This window comes from Epinephelus moara, chromosome 14, assembly GCF_006386435.1.
Source record: "Epinephelus moara isolate mb chromosome 14, YSFRI_EMoa_1.0, whole genome shotgun sequence".
In the NCBI taxonomy this organism is placed as follows: Eukaryota; Metazoa; Chordata; class Actinopteri; order Perciformes; family Serranidae; genus Epinephelus; species Epinephelus moara.
In genome coordinates this window covers 783,259-797,700 of record NC_065519.1, presented here as the reverse complement: position 1 = coordinate 797,700, position 14,442 = coordinate 783,259, and the positions used below count along the sequence as shown (strand labels likewise).

Here is a 14,442-nt window from a genome sequence, read left to right as displayed (position 1 = left end):
CTGCTAAAGGTTTCGAAGCTGGAGGGGAGCTCGACGCCACTGTGTCATGGTCTCTGCATCCCTGCAGCACTTTGGGTGCAAAATGCAAAGGCACCAGTTAGCTCTATGCTCCAGCAAACAGACCCCTGGACCACCTTCAGTTAGAACAAGCACTGCGGTTCAGTCGTGCTCTCCTGTCATATCCAGCTGGATGATAAATACAGTGTCCTGGATGAAGTGGAATTTCCTCCACTAACAGGAGGCCCCCAGGTTTCCTCATCTACAGGTACAACAGGGAGATCAGGATCTCCAAGGTGACGTCAACTACGCTGCATCCAACATCACATCACACCTGATGATGATTTGAAAGACATTTGTTCTGAATTAAATCTCACACAAATTATCACAGAGCCGACTCGACCAGATATGAAAGTTCACAGTCGTTCCTCCCTGTTAGAGGCCACATCATCACACACATGGCTGTGTGCTCCCAGGTGATGTCACTGCTCAGTGGGCTGCATCAGACACTGTAAAGCTAAAAGATCAGGACCTCAGTGTATCTGCAGGAGGTCTTTCAAAAGTCTTTCTTACATGACGTACATGTCAGTGATCTATCTTCTATAAATCTCATCTGTCTGTTTCTAACTCCTTAGCTGATAAACACGCACCAGTTAATAGACTGAGGATTAGAAACAGATGTGACACTTGGCTTAATCGTGATTTAGGTGAGTTTATTTTACAAAGAAATAAAGTTTGTGCACTGGTTCTGTCTGCTGTGTCACAGTGTCAGGTGGTCATCGCTGTGTCACAGTGTCAGGTGGTCATCGCTGTGTCGTGTCACAGTGTCAGGTGGTCATCGCTGTGTCACAGTGTCAGGTGGTCATCGCTGTGTCACAGTGTGGGGTGGTCGTCTCTCACTGATAGAAAGAAAAACATGATCTCCTCTCTGTTTATAAGGCAGTGCTCAGACAGCTCCTCTTCTGCCTCACTTCTCTTTTAAAAATTAAATCCATCTCTCATCACAAACTCCTCAGATCAGTTCAGAGCTCAGTAAATTAGCTTTTAGTTTTTTCGCCCCACATAAATGGACCAAGTTACAGGAGGTATTTAAACGTGTGTGTTGTGAGATCATTTCAAGTGTCGCTGGATGATCTGGTTGTTTTACAGTGTTCCTGCTTTAGTTCATTAACAGACGTGATTTTCTACATGTTACTGTTGTTGTTGTTATGTATCCGTCCTTTACAGCTGACTCTATTCTTCATATTTAACTTTAAGTCTTTTTGCTGTTTTTTATTGTTGTTTAAATTCTTGACAGACTTTGCTGCTCGTTACTTGTTTTAATGGACTTTGGCTTTGGAGAGGATCAAAATAAAGTCATAAAAGAAGTTACATCCGTCCTGTGATGAATAAAGCAGAGGTTCCTAACTGGTGCAGCAGCCACAGGGTCCAGATTTCTCCTCAGCCATCAGTTCACACAGTTTCATATATTCAGCATCACACTTGCGTTTGGCCATGTCAACAAGCTAACTGCTGTCTCTGTCAGGTATCTGTGTGTTAGTCGTTCACTCTACAGCAGGATATTGCACTTTTTTCACTTGCTGTCCATTCAGAATGGACCTGCGACCCACTTTTGGACCGTGACCCACCAGTTGGGAACCACTGAAATAAATAACAGTCCCTTCGGTGTGTGAGACTGATGCAGCAGTGACTCACTGACTCCTGTAAATCACGCTGACACATAAAGACACACAGGTGAGTCATGACAGCTTTAACAGTTTTATTATCCTCATTAGAATCAAAACAGCCACTGACTCGTGTATTAATCTGTTTGTTTTATGTTCCTCAGCTGATAAATAATTATAAACAAAGTATTAAATAAATAACTTTATAAAATAGTGATCACAGACAGAAGATGTAGTCGTCTGTGTTTTAGGGAAGTGGCGACCTCCAGAGCTAGAAAATGAAGCCAATGCTCTTGTCTAAATATGGTCACTTCTGGCTCCAAAAAAACAAGACGGCGACGGCCGAAATGCCAAACTGTAGGCTTCAGAACGGGAGTCCACATCACAGTAGCTCCGTCCATTATTTTATACAGTGAATGGTTTGAAGCCTGCTGGTAATTAAAGACCTGTCAGTGTGGAAGAATCAGTCACAGGTTCACATCCTATGCACCAACAGAGATGTGACGCAGTGTGAGTTTTACAGTGCGATACTGTGAATTTGTTTCTACTGTCTGTTGCTTTAAATACACAAGTTAATAGTTTTAAAACTAGAAACAGACAAACTGACTGATTGATTCATGGACAGAAAGGCTGGCACACAGACAGACTGACAGACTGACAGACAGACTGACAGACTGACAGACTGACAGATAAACTCGCTGACTCAGCGTCTGAGAATGACAGGCAGAGATTGGAATGAATGAGTGAGGGGGGAGAGACGTACAGACGGAGAGTAATGAAACATGTAGAAAAGATAAAGTGGAAAATGAGTCTGTTAACTCACCTCTGATAACTGGTTCACTGCCAGACAGACCACACACAGGGATCAGCAGGTATGGATACCTACACACACACACACGCACACAGAAGAACACATGTAACACACACACGTGCTGCATACCTGGCTGGGTGGGCTTGGCTGCTCCAGGCTGTAACCCATCTCCATGGCAACAACAGGAACGCTCAGGTGGCAATCAGAAGTCTGATCGAGCAGCAGCAGAGCAATTATCATCTGCACATACAGACAATATTTTTTAACCGTTACATCAAATACACATACATAAATATAAATTAATCAATCACATGCTGCTATTTTGTCTCTTTGCAGCACCCTTACTTGTAGTCAAGACACTGCAGCAGCTTCCTGAACGTGTCCTTTCACAGACGGCTCAGCTGACACTCAGCAGTAACCTGCACCTTGAGTCAAACAGAAGTAAAATATCACTGAGAAACTTTGAGCTACAAGCCGAGTCATCTCATCCTCACTGTGACCTCGTCACATGTCCACGTTTGGTCATTAACATATGAACCTCGTCACATGTCCACGTTTGGTCATTAACATATGACGTCCAAGGTACCCTGGGTGTGTTGGTTATTGACGTTCTGGGACGCCGTGTCCACTTCAGCCTGTTACATGCATTGTCTGTTTTCAAAATACACTTCTGTTTTCACAGGAAATGTACAGTTTGCATACAGTCTCTTTCAAAACAATCGTACAGGAAGTGAACACTGGCCTCCTGGGTGAAAGCTGGTGGTTGTTGGACTCATCCAGCCCTCCCACCTGCTCAGACTCTGTTACACAATAACAGTGACCAGCCGTGCATCATGCCAACATGAAAGGACAGCTTTTTCCATCAGTGTCAGAAGTCACTGACCAAGCGGCGGTATGCCACGACTTCAGAGTGAGACCAGGGTTGGCTGAGCACACAGGTGCAGTTAATCAGACTGATGTCAGCGAGCAAACGCATCACTAAAGATGACAAATCATAATGTTTTTTGGGAGTGAGACAAACACCACAGACCTGAGGATGAAACTAAACCAAAGATGTCAGCTGCACAAACTGACTCCAGACCTGCATCTTAAGACCTGTGTGTGATTTATCCTGGCTTCATATGAGCAGAGGAAAGATCGCTAGCTGCTAGGCTAATTTATACAATGTAAAATGCCATAGGCTTGTGCTAATAACGTTAGCATGTTGTATTTGTGGGGAAAATGTGTCCAGATAAAGACAAGTGTTTGTCTGTGAATGCTGCGAGTTATAGTGAAGCTGATTGGTGTTTAATGTGTGTTTTGAATCAGTCAAACTTTTCAGCACTTCACAGAAACACCACCGCCAACTAGTGTTCTGGAGGTGTAACTGCAGAGTGACACAGACACGCCAACTACATTTATAAAGATAAATAAAGTTTTAAGTCACATTTCATGACAGTTTTTTGTGTATGTCAGTTTATATTCTGCTGCATAATGCACAACAGTCATCATCATTTTCTTTTTATCTCCACAGATGAACTCTGTGGATGTTCTGTCAGTATATGATGTGAATATTCAACAGATCTGTGTGTTTATATATAAATATATGTTCTTAGGTTCGCCTCTGCCATCATCATTTAGCAATGCCTTTAAATTTAATTCCCAGATTCATTCATATAACACCAGACAGGTTCATCAGCTCCACCTGCCCTTTGACAAACCAAACATGGTCACTGCTCCCTCAGATATCGTGGTGGACAGGTTTGTTGTCAACAGCTCTTTATCCTTAGAATATTTTAAACAGGAAATTATCACTACATTTAATTCATGATGTCTATTTTTTTCTTTTACATAAATATCTTTGTTCCCCCTTTTTCTCCTTTTATCTCTGCACTGTGTTTTGTGTATTTCTTGGTTTTTACTGGACTAGTCTTCACTGACTGCTTCCTGCTGTCATTCATCTTCGGCTATATTTTTCTGTATAATGTTAGTTTAGTTCTTTCGTCTACTTCTTAGCCAATAAAAACACACATAGAAATGCACCAGGGATCACATAAGAATATAAATACTCAGCGATCAGAGGGAGGTGGAGAGAACAGAATACAGTGAGCTCATTGCTCTCAGTCAGAGCAATGTAAACATAAATAATAAGAGCAAACTGAATGATTAGCAGCAACTGAGATGATGATGATGATGATGATGATGATGATGATGATGATGAAGAATTACAACATCAACATCTCTCCATCACGATGCTGTTTTCAGCTTCAAACAACCAGGTATCTATAGAAAATTATGAATCTATGAAAAAAAACGATTAAAAACACGAAGTCGCCAACAACCATCATCATCATCATCATCATCATCATCATCATAACAAAAATAACAACCTTCAGTTGAGGTGAGGTCTGTCTGTATCAGTCTGTGGCTGCTCCACCTTACCATCTTATTCAATATTTGGATGTTATGCAGTTTGAATGTGTGTGCAAATAAAAAAACAAAAACAAGAAATGAACACATTCATCTCTGTGAGCTGTTGGCACAGTGTTTGTGTCTGAGGGGAACGTTCAAACAAACTTATGAAAAGACTTCATTTCTTATTGTTTCTCACTTTCAAATAACATGAATTTTAAATGTAAAAAGTTTCTGAATATTTTCTGAGTATTGCATCAGATTTTATTAATGAGCGTGTCAAACTCATTTTAGTTAATGGGCCACACACAGCCCAGTTTGACCTCAGATGGACCAGTGAAACCATCACATAATATCCTGTAAGGAACATCAGCTCCAATATTCTCCCTTTTTGTGTGTTAAGAAATATAAGTACATTCTGCAGATGTTCATCCTTTCATAAAACAGACAAGCAGCCGGAGATGTCTTCAGAAAAATCAGAACAGTTTCAACAGTGTGTCTCAGTTTTTCCGCGTTCAGTCAGTCAGTCGACTTGTCTCTGTCATTACATGAACATTTGTCCACATGTTTCCTGACACAGATTCTTTTGAACTGAAGCTGCTGATTGACATTATTTTGCACAGTGTTCATTAAAACCTGTCTTTAAACCTGGTCACAGCAAGTATTCATTGTTATATCAGAAAGCTGTGTCCTGGTCGGTGTGGAGGAGCCATGAAGTCGGCAGCACGATGTTTAACTTGCTCCTGAAACCTGGCACCTCTTAGTCCAGTCGTAGTGGGCTGGATTGGACCCTGTGGCGGGCTGGTTCTGGCCCACGGGCCGTATGTTTGACATCCCTGCTTTAAGGTAACGTACACAGAAGTTTACACCAAACAATGTTTCTTTAGATAAAGTTTAAACGTTACAGTTAATCACGACAGCTGGCATCATAACGTGCAGCACAGAGGGTTAAAACCTATAAAACTAATGTTACAGCAAATGTTTCTGTAGCTAAATTAACTCATCATCATCATCATCATCATCATCATCATCATGGAGGTGGATGCAGATGTTTTTGTCAGTTTGACTCTATAATTTCCAACTGCTGTGTTCCTCCTAACTTGTAATTGCGAGAACATGAGTCATGACTTAATTGTGGAGGAGCAGGGAAATGTTATAGAGAGAAATTATTTCCCCCTGAGACATTAGGAAACTCTCTGAGTAAGCACTTGTGCAACTTTAATTTTATAATCACTCCATTTCTGAGATAATAGCTTTAATGATATGAAACTGACAGCAAGGTCAATCAATAGCTCGTAAAAGGTTTTGACCTGACGAGACATTTGGTGTTCAGGCGTTTTCTCTGCTGAAGGTTCAGATTAACAGATTAATGTGAGCTTTGTGCAGCACGGTGTTACTGTCACATGTTAAACTTCTTAATGTTTGTGTCTTATAGTGGTCCCTGTTTGTGCCTGCAGAGGGCAGCGCAGGTCTACAATGAGAGAGAGAGGGGGTGTGTGCGTGTGTGTGTGTGTGTGTGTTGGCAGTAAAACATCACTGACATTAAATCAAACTGGCTTCACACAACACACTGTACACTGATCAGCAAAACACAAACTCACTGACAAACACAGGATATGTTGTCTGTCATCTGATCCACATACAGTGTATAATAAAATGTTACTGACTGCAACACTTTATTTTACTGGTTTGAAATTTTAGGAAGTTTCCTGAAAAGAACTTTGATATTTATTAATATTTTTAGGGAAGTTCAGAGATCAGCTGTTACACTTCCATGACACAACATTTCAATGTGAAGTCTACACACACACACACACACACACACACACCCCAGACTGTCAAAGTGACATGAAAACTTTATGTTAACTTCATATAAAACTCATTACTGTGAACGAGACTTTTTTATTTTAAGTCAACAATATTTGAGTTTATTTATACAGATGAGTCGATTAGTTCAAGGCCGATTAACAACACATTCATTGTGTTTTTTGGTTCATTAAAATTTGAAAATGGTTGTTAAACGTGTGCTCGATGTTTTAATGTTCATGTGACCTTTTTCTTTTAATAAAATAAGAAACTTGGAGCACCCGTCAGCTCACCTGATAGACCTGGCGCCCAGTGTACGAAGGCTTCGTCCTTGCTGCAGCAGCCGTGGGTTTGATTCCAACCTGCAGCTCTCTGCTGCAGGTCGACACCCTCTCATTAAAAATGAAACACTTGTGTTCACTTGATATAACAGAAATATGTCATTACAACAAGGGTGCAGGGTTTTCATTCATTCAGTCGTGTGTTTTGTCATTTAACTACTTTTAACATGATCCAATGTGATCACACTGTACATCTCATAATTACACTGTCCTTGTTTGTCACATCAACAGTTATTGAATTAAATACAAATACATTTTAAATGAATTGTTATGAATTATCTGTGAAGGCTGCAACTATCTCTTTTGGTGTCCTATAAACCCATGAGGGCTGGACACTTTTTGGTGCATGACACGGGAATAAAAGAAACTAACTAATTATACAAGCAAATAAATGGAAGTTGCTCTCAACCTTAAAATCCTATTCATTTTTACTAACTTATGTGCACTAGAAAAGAACAAGTGGTAAAAAGACAGAAAACTGTGACAGTTTTACGTTAAGACAGCAAATAAATATGTTCAGCATAACTCTTGTTGTAATCACATGTTTGTTCTGTCAAGTGAGCACAAGTTTTTATTTTACTGAACAAGAAAGTGACGACTTGTCGCATGAACACAAAAACATTGAGTATGCATCTTTACAACCATTTTTTATATTTCATTGAACTATAAAAATATCATCCCGTCCTCACTGTGACCTCGTCACATGTCCACGTGACATCCAAGGTTCAACCTACTTGGTGGGTGGGACAACGACTAACTTTCAACGTTGGCCTGCTGTCCAGAGCCAGGGCCTTGCGTCTTCACGTGTTCACAGCAGGATTACTGCGTCCAATCGGCAGCCAGAGAAGCTTCAGTTAAACAAACATTTCTCTGAGCAGCCCTGGGAGCACAAACTGATTCATGACTCCAGCTCTGAGCAAGAAGCAGTTTGTCTGAACAAGTAACATCAAACTGACGCCAGGTGAAAAGACAAAAGGTGACGACAGGTGGAAATAAGGGTGTAATATTTAATTCACAACACTACAATTATAGTCTTTCCCAACGTGAGCGCTCAGACGCTGCAGATAGAAACCCTGCGGCTAATTACATCCTGGCCTCAACCTGGCCTCGGCTGTGTGTGGAGACAGAGACGTGTTGGGGGCTGTGCTTCAGCCGAGCTGCGTCAGCTCACACACAGGAAACACATTTACATATCAGCTTCAGCATCCTGTCTGACGTCTGCAGGTAGAGGATGAGGATCCCTCTCTGGATGCTCTGGTCCTCCTGGTGTGATCATTCATCCATCTCTTGTCACTTCCCTAATGAAGTCTGGAGGGGGGGGGTGTTGGCTGTTGGCTGTCTGGTTCTTGGGTTTGTGTGTCTTTGCCACAAGGTGCTGAAGACAGAGAGGAATCCTTCACATCTCCTGCAGTGTCTCTGCACAGGCTCAGTATGCTCACAGATATCAGATGAATTAGTTGTGTCACATTTTAGTGAGTCAAAGAAACAGATATCTGAACCCAGCTCAGTCACGTTACAGGCCATTTTTATTTTTAATGGAATTTTGATTTGTTTGCACTTCCATGGATGTTATTAATGTCACAACTACAAAGATTTTTGACCCTCCCTGAAGCTCCAGATATTTCCCCATGACCCTCCCTCCACCATAAATGACTTATTAGATTTTTACCCTTCATCCCACATGATGTGTCCAAGGACCACTGGAAATTTGAAAATGTAACCACGATGTCTGTTGTTACAGTTTGGGTGATTTTAAGACATGTTTTCTTTAGAAATCGGAGGTGAAATAAATACAAAATAGAACCATTTCAAGTTAGTAAGGTTAGTAATGAACAGTCCCTAACATCACAGTCCTGAATGCCAGTTGGAAAAAAGATCATTTAGTTCATGGACAAAATCAACACAGTGGTCACTTAAAAACAAACCGCAGTATTCAAAACATGAGGAGACACAACAACTTCCAACTTTGTTTGTTGTCATGGTTTTGGTTAATAAAAATGCAATGTTATTTTTTATGATTAACATCAGTCTTGCTTGTTTTTAATAAATCCCTCAGTTCTCTCCTGCAGCCTGACTGATGTTTTCTGATTGGTTCAAACAAAGTAGATCTTTGGAAGTCAGAGTCGACTTGTTGGGAATGAATCATGATTTAGGAAATGACTGGACGTGAGCTGATTTGTGCCACACTCTGGAAATAACACTCATTTTAATATTTGGACTGGGGGGAAGGTATCATATATTTTCAAGTCAAAAGATTCAAGTCCAAGTCAAGTCACAAGTCACTGGAGTTACAGTTGAGTTGCAAGTCTTCTTTTAATCTTATCAACTCAAGTCTAAAGTCATCAAATTTGTGACTTGAGTCTGACCCAAATCCAAGTCACATGACTCACTGTCTCAGTAAATTAATATTAGACAGGAGTGTTTTTAAGTTTGTGTCTGTTGTGTACTTTATGCACTGCACAGTTTAATATCTGTGCACCACACACAGAGGAACAATCACTGATATGATATGTTGTGACCTGCTGTCATTGTAAAGTGTGTCAGATGTTCTTATTTACTCCACACTGGCTGTGTGATGTTTTCCTGCTGGATTTACGGGAAGAGAAGAAGAAAACATGTCCTGTCTCTGTAAGTGTTGTGTTCAAGAGCATGATGTTGGGCGGGGGTCATCCAACTGTCAGCATTATGCAACTTGTAAAAAGTGAAAGTTTCTGCGCCGTATCTGCTGCTGTCAGTAATCACACACACTGTGGAGGCTCCCAGGGGCCTCATTAATGAAACAAAGTGTAGGATCCACACTAAAAATGTACCCACAGACAAAAGACAAAATGGCGTGCACCAAAAAATATTCAACAGTTTCTACAATCATTCTTCCGCCTCACCATCTGCATCGCCAATTTCCCGTCTCCAGAATATTCATAAGAGTTAAAGATCCACTAAACTACGAGAAGAATTGTCAATAAATAAATATAAATATAAACTATAAAGACGCTGTTGCAGAATGTGAAGAGACCCTATCAAAGTAAAAGATGTGAACATGTTGTTTGCTTTCCTGTTTTTCCTTCCTGGAGACGAGGAGCAGGACGTCTGTCAGACTCCCACTCGTGTCTTGCACCACATCCACTTGATTTATGTTTCCTGTCTCGGAGTCTTTAAAACTCCACAGCTGCTGCTTCTGGATCAGTTCAGCCGACATCATGGTGTCACACAGAGACCTTCCTCTGGCCGCTGCCGTTTTTGTTTTCGCCCTCGTTTCACACAGTGAGTTTAATATTTCTTTAATATCTCATGATTCATTTATTTATGTTTGGATTCTCTGATTCTTTGAAGGTGATTTTATTCTGCAATGTAGACAGGTAATATTCTAAATATGTCACTTTCTATTTCCTTAATATTCTGCTTTTAACACTGAGCTGAGAACTTGTAGAAAAGTTTGGATGACAGAGTTTCCGTGACATGAAATGTTATCTTATTTTATTGTATTTTGATTTATGTTTTTTCACGCACTTCCTGGTGTATATAAAGATTTTCTTTTCAATTTGTTTACTTTTGTTTTGTTAATGACTGGAGTGATAAACCAGAGCTCTGTTGGTCAGTTGATGAATATGATAACATATGCCCAGTGTTACACACGTATATGTCGAGGCTGGTGATTTGTTGTTGTACCTCCAATGTTGGAAAAGAAAAATTAAATCACCAAAAAGCATTTTGCTAATAACCCAGCTGTTGGACTGATGTTAACCTACTTTATTGTGAAGGTTTATTTTCCTGGTTGTGTGCTGTGATGTTTCAGGTGAGGGCATCATCGGCGGCAGAGAGGCGGCTCCTCACTCTCGACCCTACATGGCCTCCATCCAGGTGCCAGAAGGAGAGAACATGAAACATGAGTGTGGAGGTTTTGTGGTGGCAGATCAGTGGGTGATGACTGCGGTGCACTGCATGCCAACAGGGTGAGAGACCCTCCGACCCCACTGTCAGTGTGGTTTGTTATGGAGGAAGAAGAAAGTCAAATTAAGATTAATTATGTGTTTGAAGATCATTCAGTATTAAAACAATAACAGTGGTATTGAATGATATTGATATAAAATGAATATTGAGGAATATTAATATGATGTTTTCCACAGGCCCAATGGGAGGAAGGTGGTGCTGGGCGTCCACTCTCTGAGTGAAGCTGAGGACACGAAGCAGACCTTTGATATTCTGGAGCTTCACAATCACCCCGACTTCAGGGAGTCAAATTATGACAATGACATCGCTTTAATTAAGGTGAGTGTAAGGCAGTTATTATAATAGATATAACCCAGTATATATGCTAAATGAAAAAGAAACTGTGCTACAACAGGCAGCTACACTCACCTGTCTTCAGGCTGCTGGACTGTCAGTCAGTTACTGATTATGTAACCGTGCACAATTTGCATTTGCATTTTCTGTAGATATTTACCCTCTGTTTGCATTTCATATTAAAGCTTCTGTGCATTTTATGTTTTATATTTTCCAGTTCCTTATTTAATAGTGTTTACTCTCTGTAGTCGTGAGGCGTGTTGGATTTAGGGGGAAATATTGGCAGAAATTAAACATGATTTAATCAAAAGAAAATAGTGAGTGCTGCCCTGGGTCAGAATAAAAGGAATCAAAAAACCACACATGTGCTCTTCATGGACAAGGAAAAAATTGATGTATAAAAAAGAAGAAGGACTGTCCTATTTGTAAACAGAGATATCAAAAATGGAACAAAAGGTAGTCCAAACTAAGAGTCTGAGGCAGTCTGGGGTGGTGTAAAAATCCTTTAATAGAGTGGGGATATCAACGCGTTTCGACTATGCAAGTCAGTATCAGTACCAGTGTGTTTTCTTTAGTGTATAATCAGCTAAAAATCAGAATTGTTGTGTTCTGGTTCCCTCAGAATGAGACGTTTATATCTCCACAGGGAGCAGGTCCGCGTCTACAGAGATCACCATGTTGCACCGCCATGTTTCTACAGTAGCCCAGAGCGGACAAACCAAACACTGACTCTAGATAGAGACATTCACATGCACTGAGCAGTGTCAGAGCTGATTTGTAACATGAAACGTCCTCAGAGTGTTTCCTGGTGTGAATCAGCTGGTGTGTGTGTTTCTGAGAGAAAGAGACTCTGTGGATAATTCAGCTCCTCAACAGTGAACACTGAAGGAATTCTGACCAGGAGAAGTTTCAGCTGGTTGCAATCTGCAGTCCTCACCAGCAGATGGCAGCAAATCCCCCAAATCTGACACACTGTTCCTTTAATAAAATCGGAGATGATACTTTCAGATTTTACATCTGGTCAGATTTGGACCCCTCAGTGTTGATTCAATGGCTGCAGCCTTGGGTTAGTGTACAGTTTGTGTCAGTTGTCAGTGATACTGAAATAAATTTCTTCTGTTTTGGGGAACAAGCCAACAAAGAACTCTAAGTTTTATGGTCGATGTGTTTCTGTGTGATGTTTGCAGCTGGATCGTCCATTTAACGCCTCTGAGGCTGTTAAAGCGGTGGAGTTCCTGCGGGCGGGGGGCACAAACCCCGGCACAGACGCAGAGGTCGACACCGCCGGGTGGGGGTCCCTGGATAACCTGGGCTCCAGACCAGACAAGCTGAAGGAGGTGGTCATCGAGGTGGTCAGCTCGGCTCGCTGCAAACGCTCCGACTACTTTGGCAGGAAGTTCACCAGTAACATGATCTGTGCTCACAGAGTGTGTCCAGAGCCCTGCGACCAGCCACATAAGAAGGAGGACAGCTGTGACGTGAGTCTGAGCTCATTAATACCAAAAAATATTTTGTGATTACAGCTGCACTGACTTTATACTTAAATAATGTAATTACTTCCTGCTTGTCTTTGTGTGGTCCCTCAGGGCGACTCTGGAGGTCCTCTGCTCTATAACGGCATCGTAGTGGGCATCACGTCCAACGGAGGAAAGAAGTGTGGCCAAATTAAAAAGCCTGGGATCTACACCATCATCTCGCACTACACCGAGTGGATCGACAGCACCATGGGCCTGCAGACCACCACACCAACCCAGAGCCACTAGATACAGAGCAGATATCACAGCCATGTTTCCACCTCCACCCTGCCTCTGCTCAGTCACTCATTATTCTACATGTGGATGAAGCTGATGTGTTCATATGTTGTTCCTTTATCATTGTAACTAAAGCTGCAGACACAGAGCTCCTGTCACACACTGCACACATCAAACATCACTTTATAAAGAATCAATAAAATACAGCTGATCACATGTCTGCCTCCAGCTCTTCAGCATCTTGTACAATATATGTCACATGTACAAATAACAAAGAGAAAATGAATCCTTTACTATTGTGTCATGCAGACAGTTATGCTCAGACACCATGAAATCAAACAGGCCAGGATCAGGAAAGAAAAAGGAGCAAAGCAACAGAAGCTGCACCGGGGCCCAGTGAGGTGCAGGGGCCCATAGAGAGAGTGGGCCCTCCAGCAACATGTTGGGTGGAGAATTGGTCCTTACGAGAGACTGTCACCTTGGAAATATGCCTGTATTAATGCTGCCATTTGCTATATATGCCCTCGAAAAAGGCAAAATTATCATCCATCTTTTTTGTTTTGTAAAACAGTCAGCAGCATCTACGACAACACTATATGCTCATAAACTATAAATAAACTATTGAAGTTATTAAACTGAATCATTTCTTATTTTCTTGGGTATTTCTCTCATATACAGATATGAAGTGATGATGGCTCTAAAATATATGTTGATGTTGTCTCGTGTCACGTCTCTGTTTGGTCATGTGACAAGATGATATGTGCACGATAGCGTGCGCTGGGGCCCATCGTAACTACATTACGCCACTGTGGAGTTCACGTGCAGCACTGAGAACTCAAACTGAAAACTAATTCAACAACATGTTTCCTTTTTACAGCATTTTGTTAGAAAAAACTGTCAAAGTTAAACACATAAGATTAAACATCCATTCTAGCATTTGGTCGTCTGAGCACCAGAAGATGTCAGGGTTTAGATGAGCTGTTTCATGAAGTCATGATAGTTTGTACAATGTACAGAGAGAAAACTTTCCACTTCACCCAAATCACACAGCTCACTCTCTTCTCCTCTTCAATATTGTCACATCACTCCTCTGTCCAGAGCAGGGGCGTAAATGTAGGCAGTGCAGGCAGTGTAGTTGCACTAGGGAGCCCAGGGTGGAGGGGCCCATAGAGAGAGAGCGGGCCCCCTGCAAGTGATTCAGATCACCACCCTGAATATTTACAAGAATGTTCCTAATTTGAAAATGGCACCATTTACTGTGCATGTCTTCACAAAGCAGAACAGCAGCTCTCAGCTGTGTCACTAAACGTCTCTCACTTCCAGATAAACGACATGTTACAGAGTCAACTTCTGTTTAATACGCACATATGTAGTGTAATATTTACTATAGTGTTCGTACT

At 41.3% G+C, this 14,442-nt stretch overlaps 1 protein-coding gene across 1 annotated transcript; it reads left to right on the top strand.

Annotated features, from left to right (window-relative positions):
* The first annotated feature begins 10,118 nt into the window (after positions 1–10,118).
* cfd (complement factor D (adipsin)) lies at positions 10,119–13,678 on the top strand. The gene is made up of 5 exons (XM_050062158.1): positions 10,119–10,271; positions 10,804–10,960; positions 11,135–11,276; positions 12,479–12,769; positions 12,878–13,678. The coding sequence occupies exons 1-5, from the start codon at positions 10,142–10,144 to the stop codon at positions 13,052–13,054; spliced, it is 897 nt and encodes a 298-aa protein (XP_049918115.1). The 5' UTR covers positions 10,119–10,141; the 3' UTR covers positions 13,055–13,678.
* The last annotated feature ends 764 nt before the right edge of the window (positions 13,679–14,442 follow it).

Excerpts from the sequence above, each read along its gene's own strand:
- cfd (XM_050062158.1), top strand. The coding sequence starts at position 10,142 with ATGTTTCCTGTCTCGGAGTCTTTAAAACTCCACAGCTGCTGCTTCTGG. Across the intron at positions 11,277-12,478 it reads ATGACATCGCTTTAATTAAG|CTGGATCGTCCATTTAACGC; the intron begins GTGAGTGTAAGG and ends TGATGTTTGCAG. Across the intron at positions 12,770-12,877 it reads AGAAGGAGGACAGCTGTGAC|GGCGACTCTGGAGGTCCTCT; the intron begins GTGAGTCTGAGC and ends GTGGTCCCTCAG.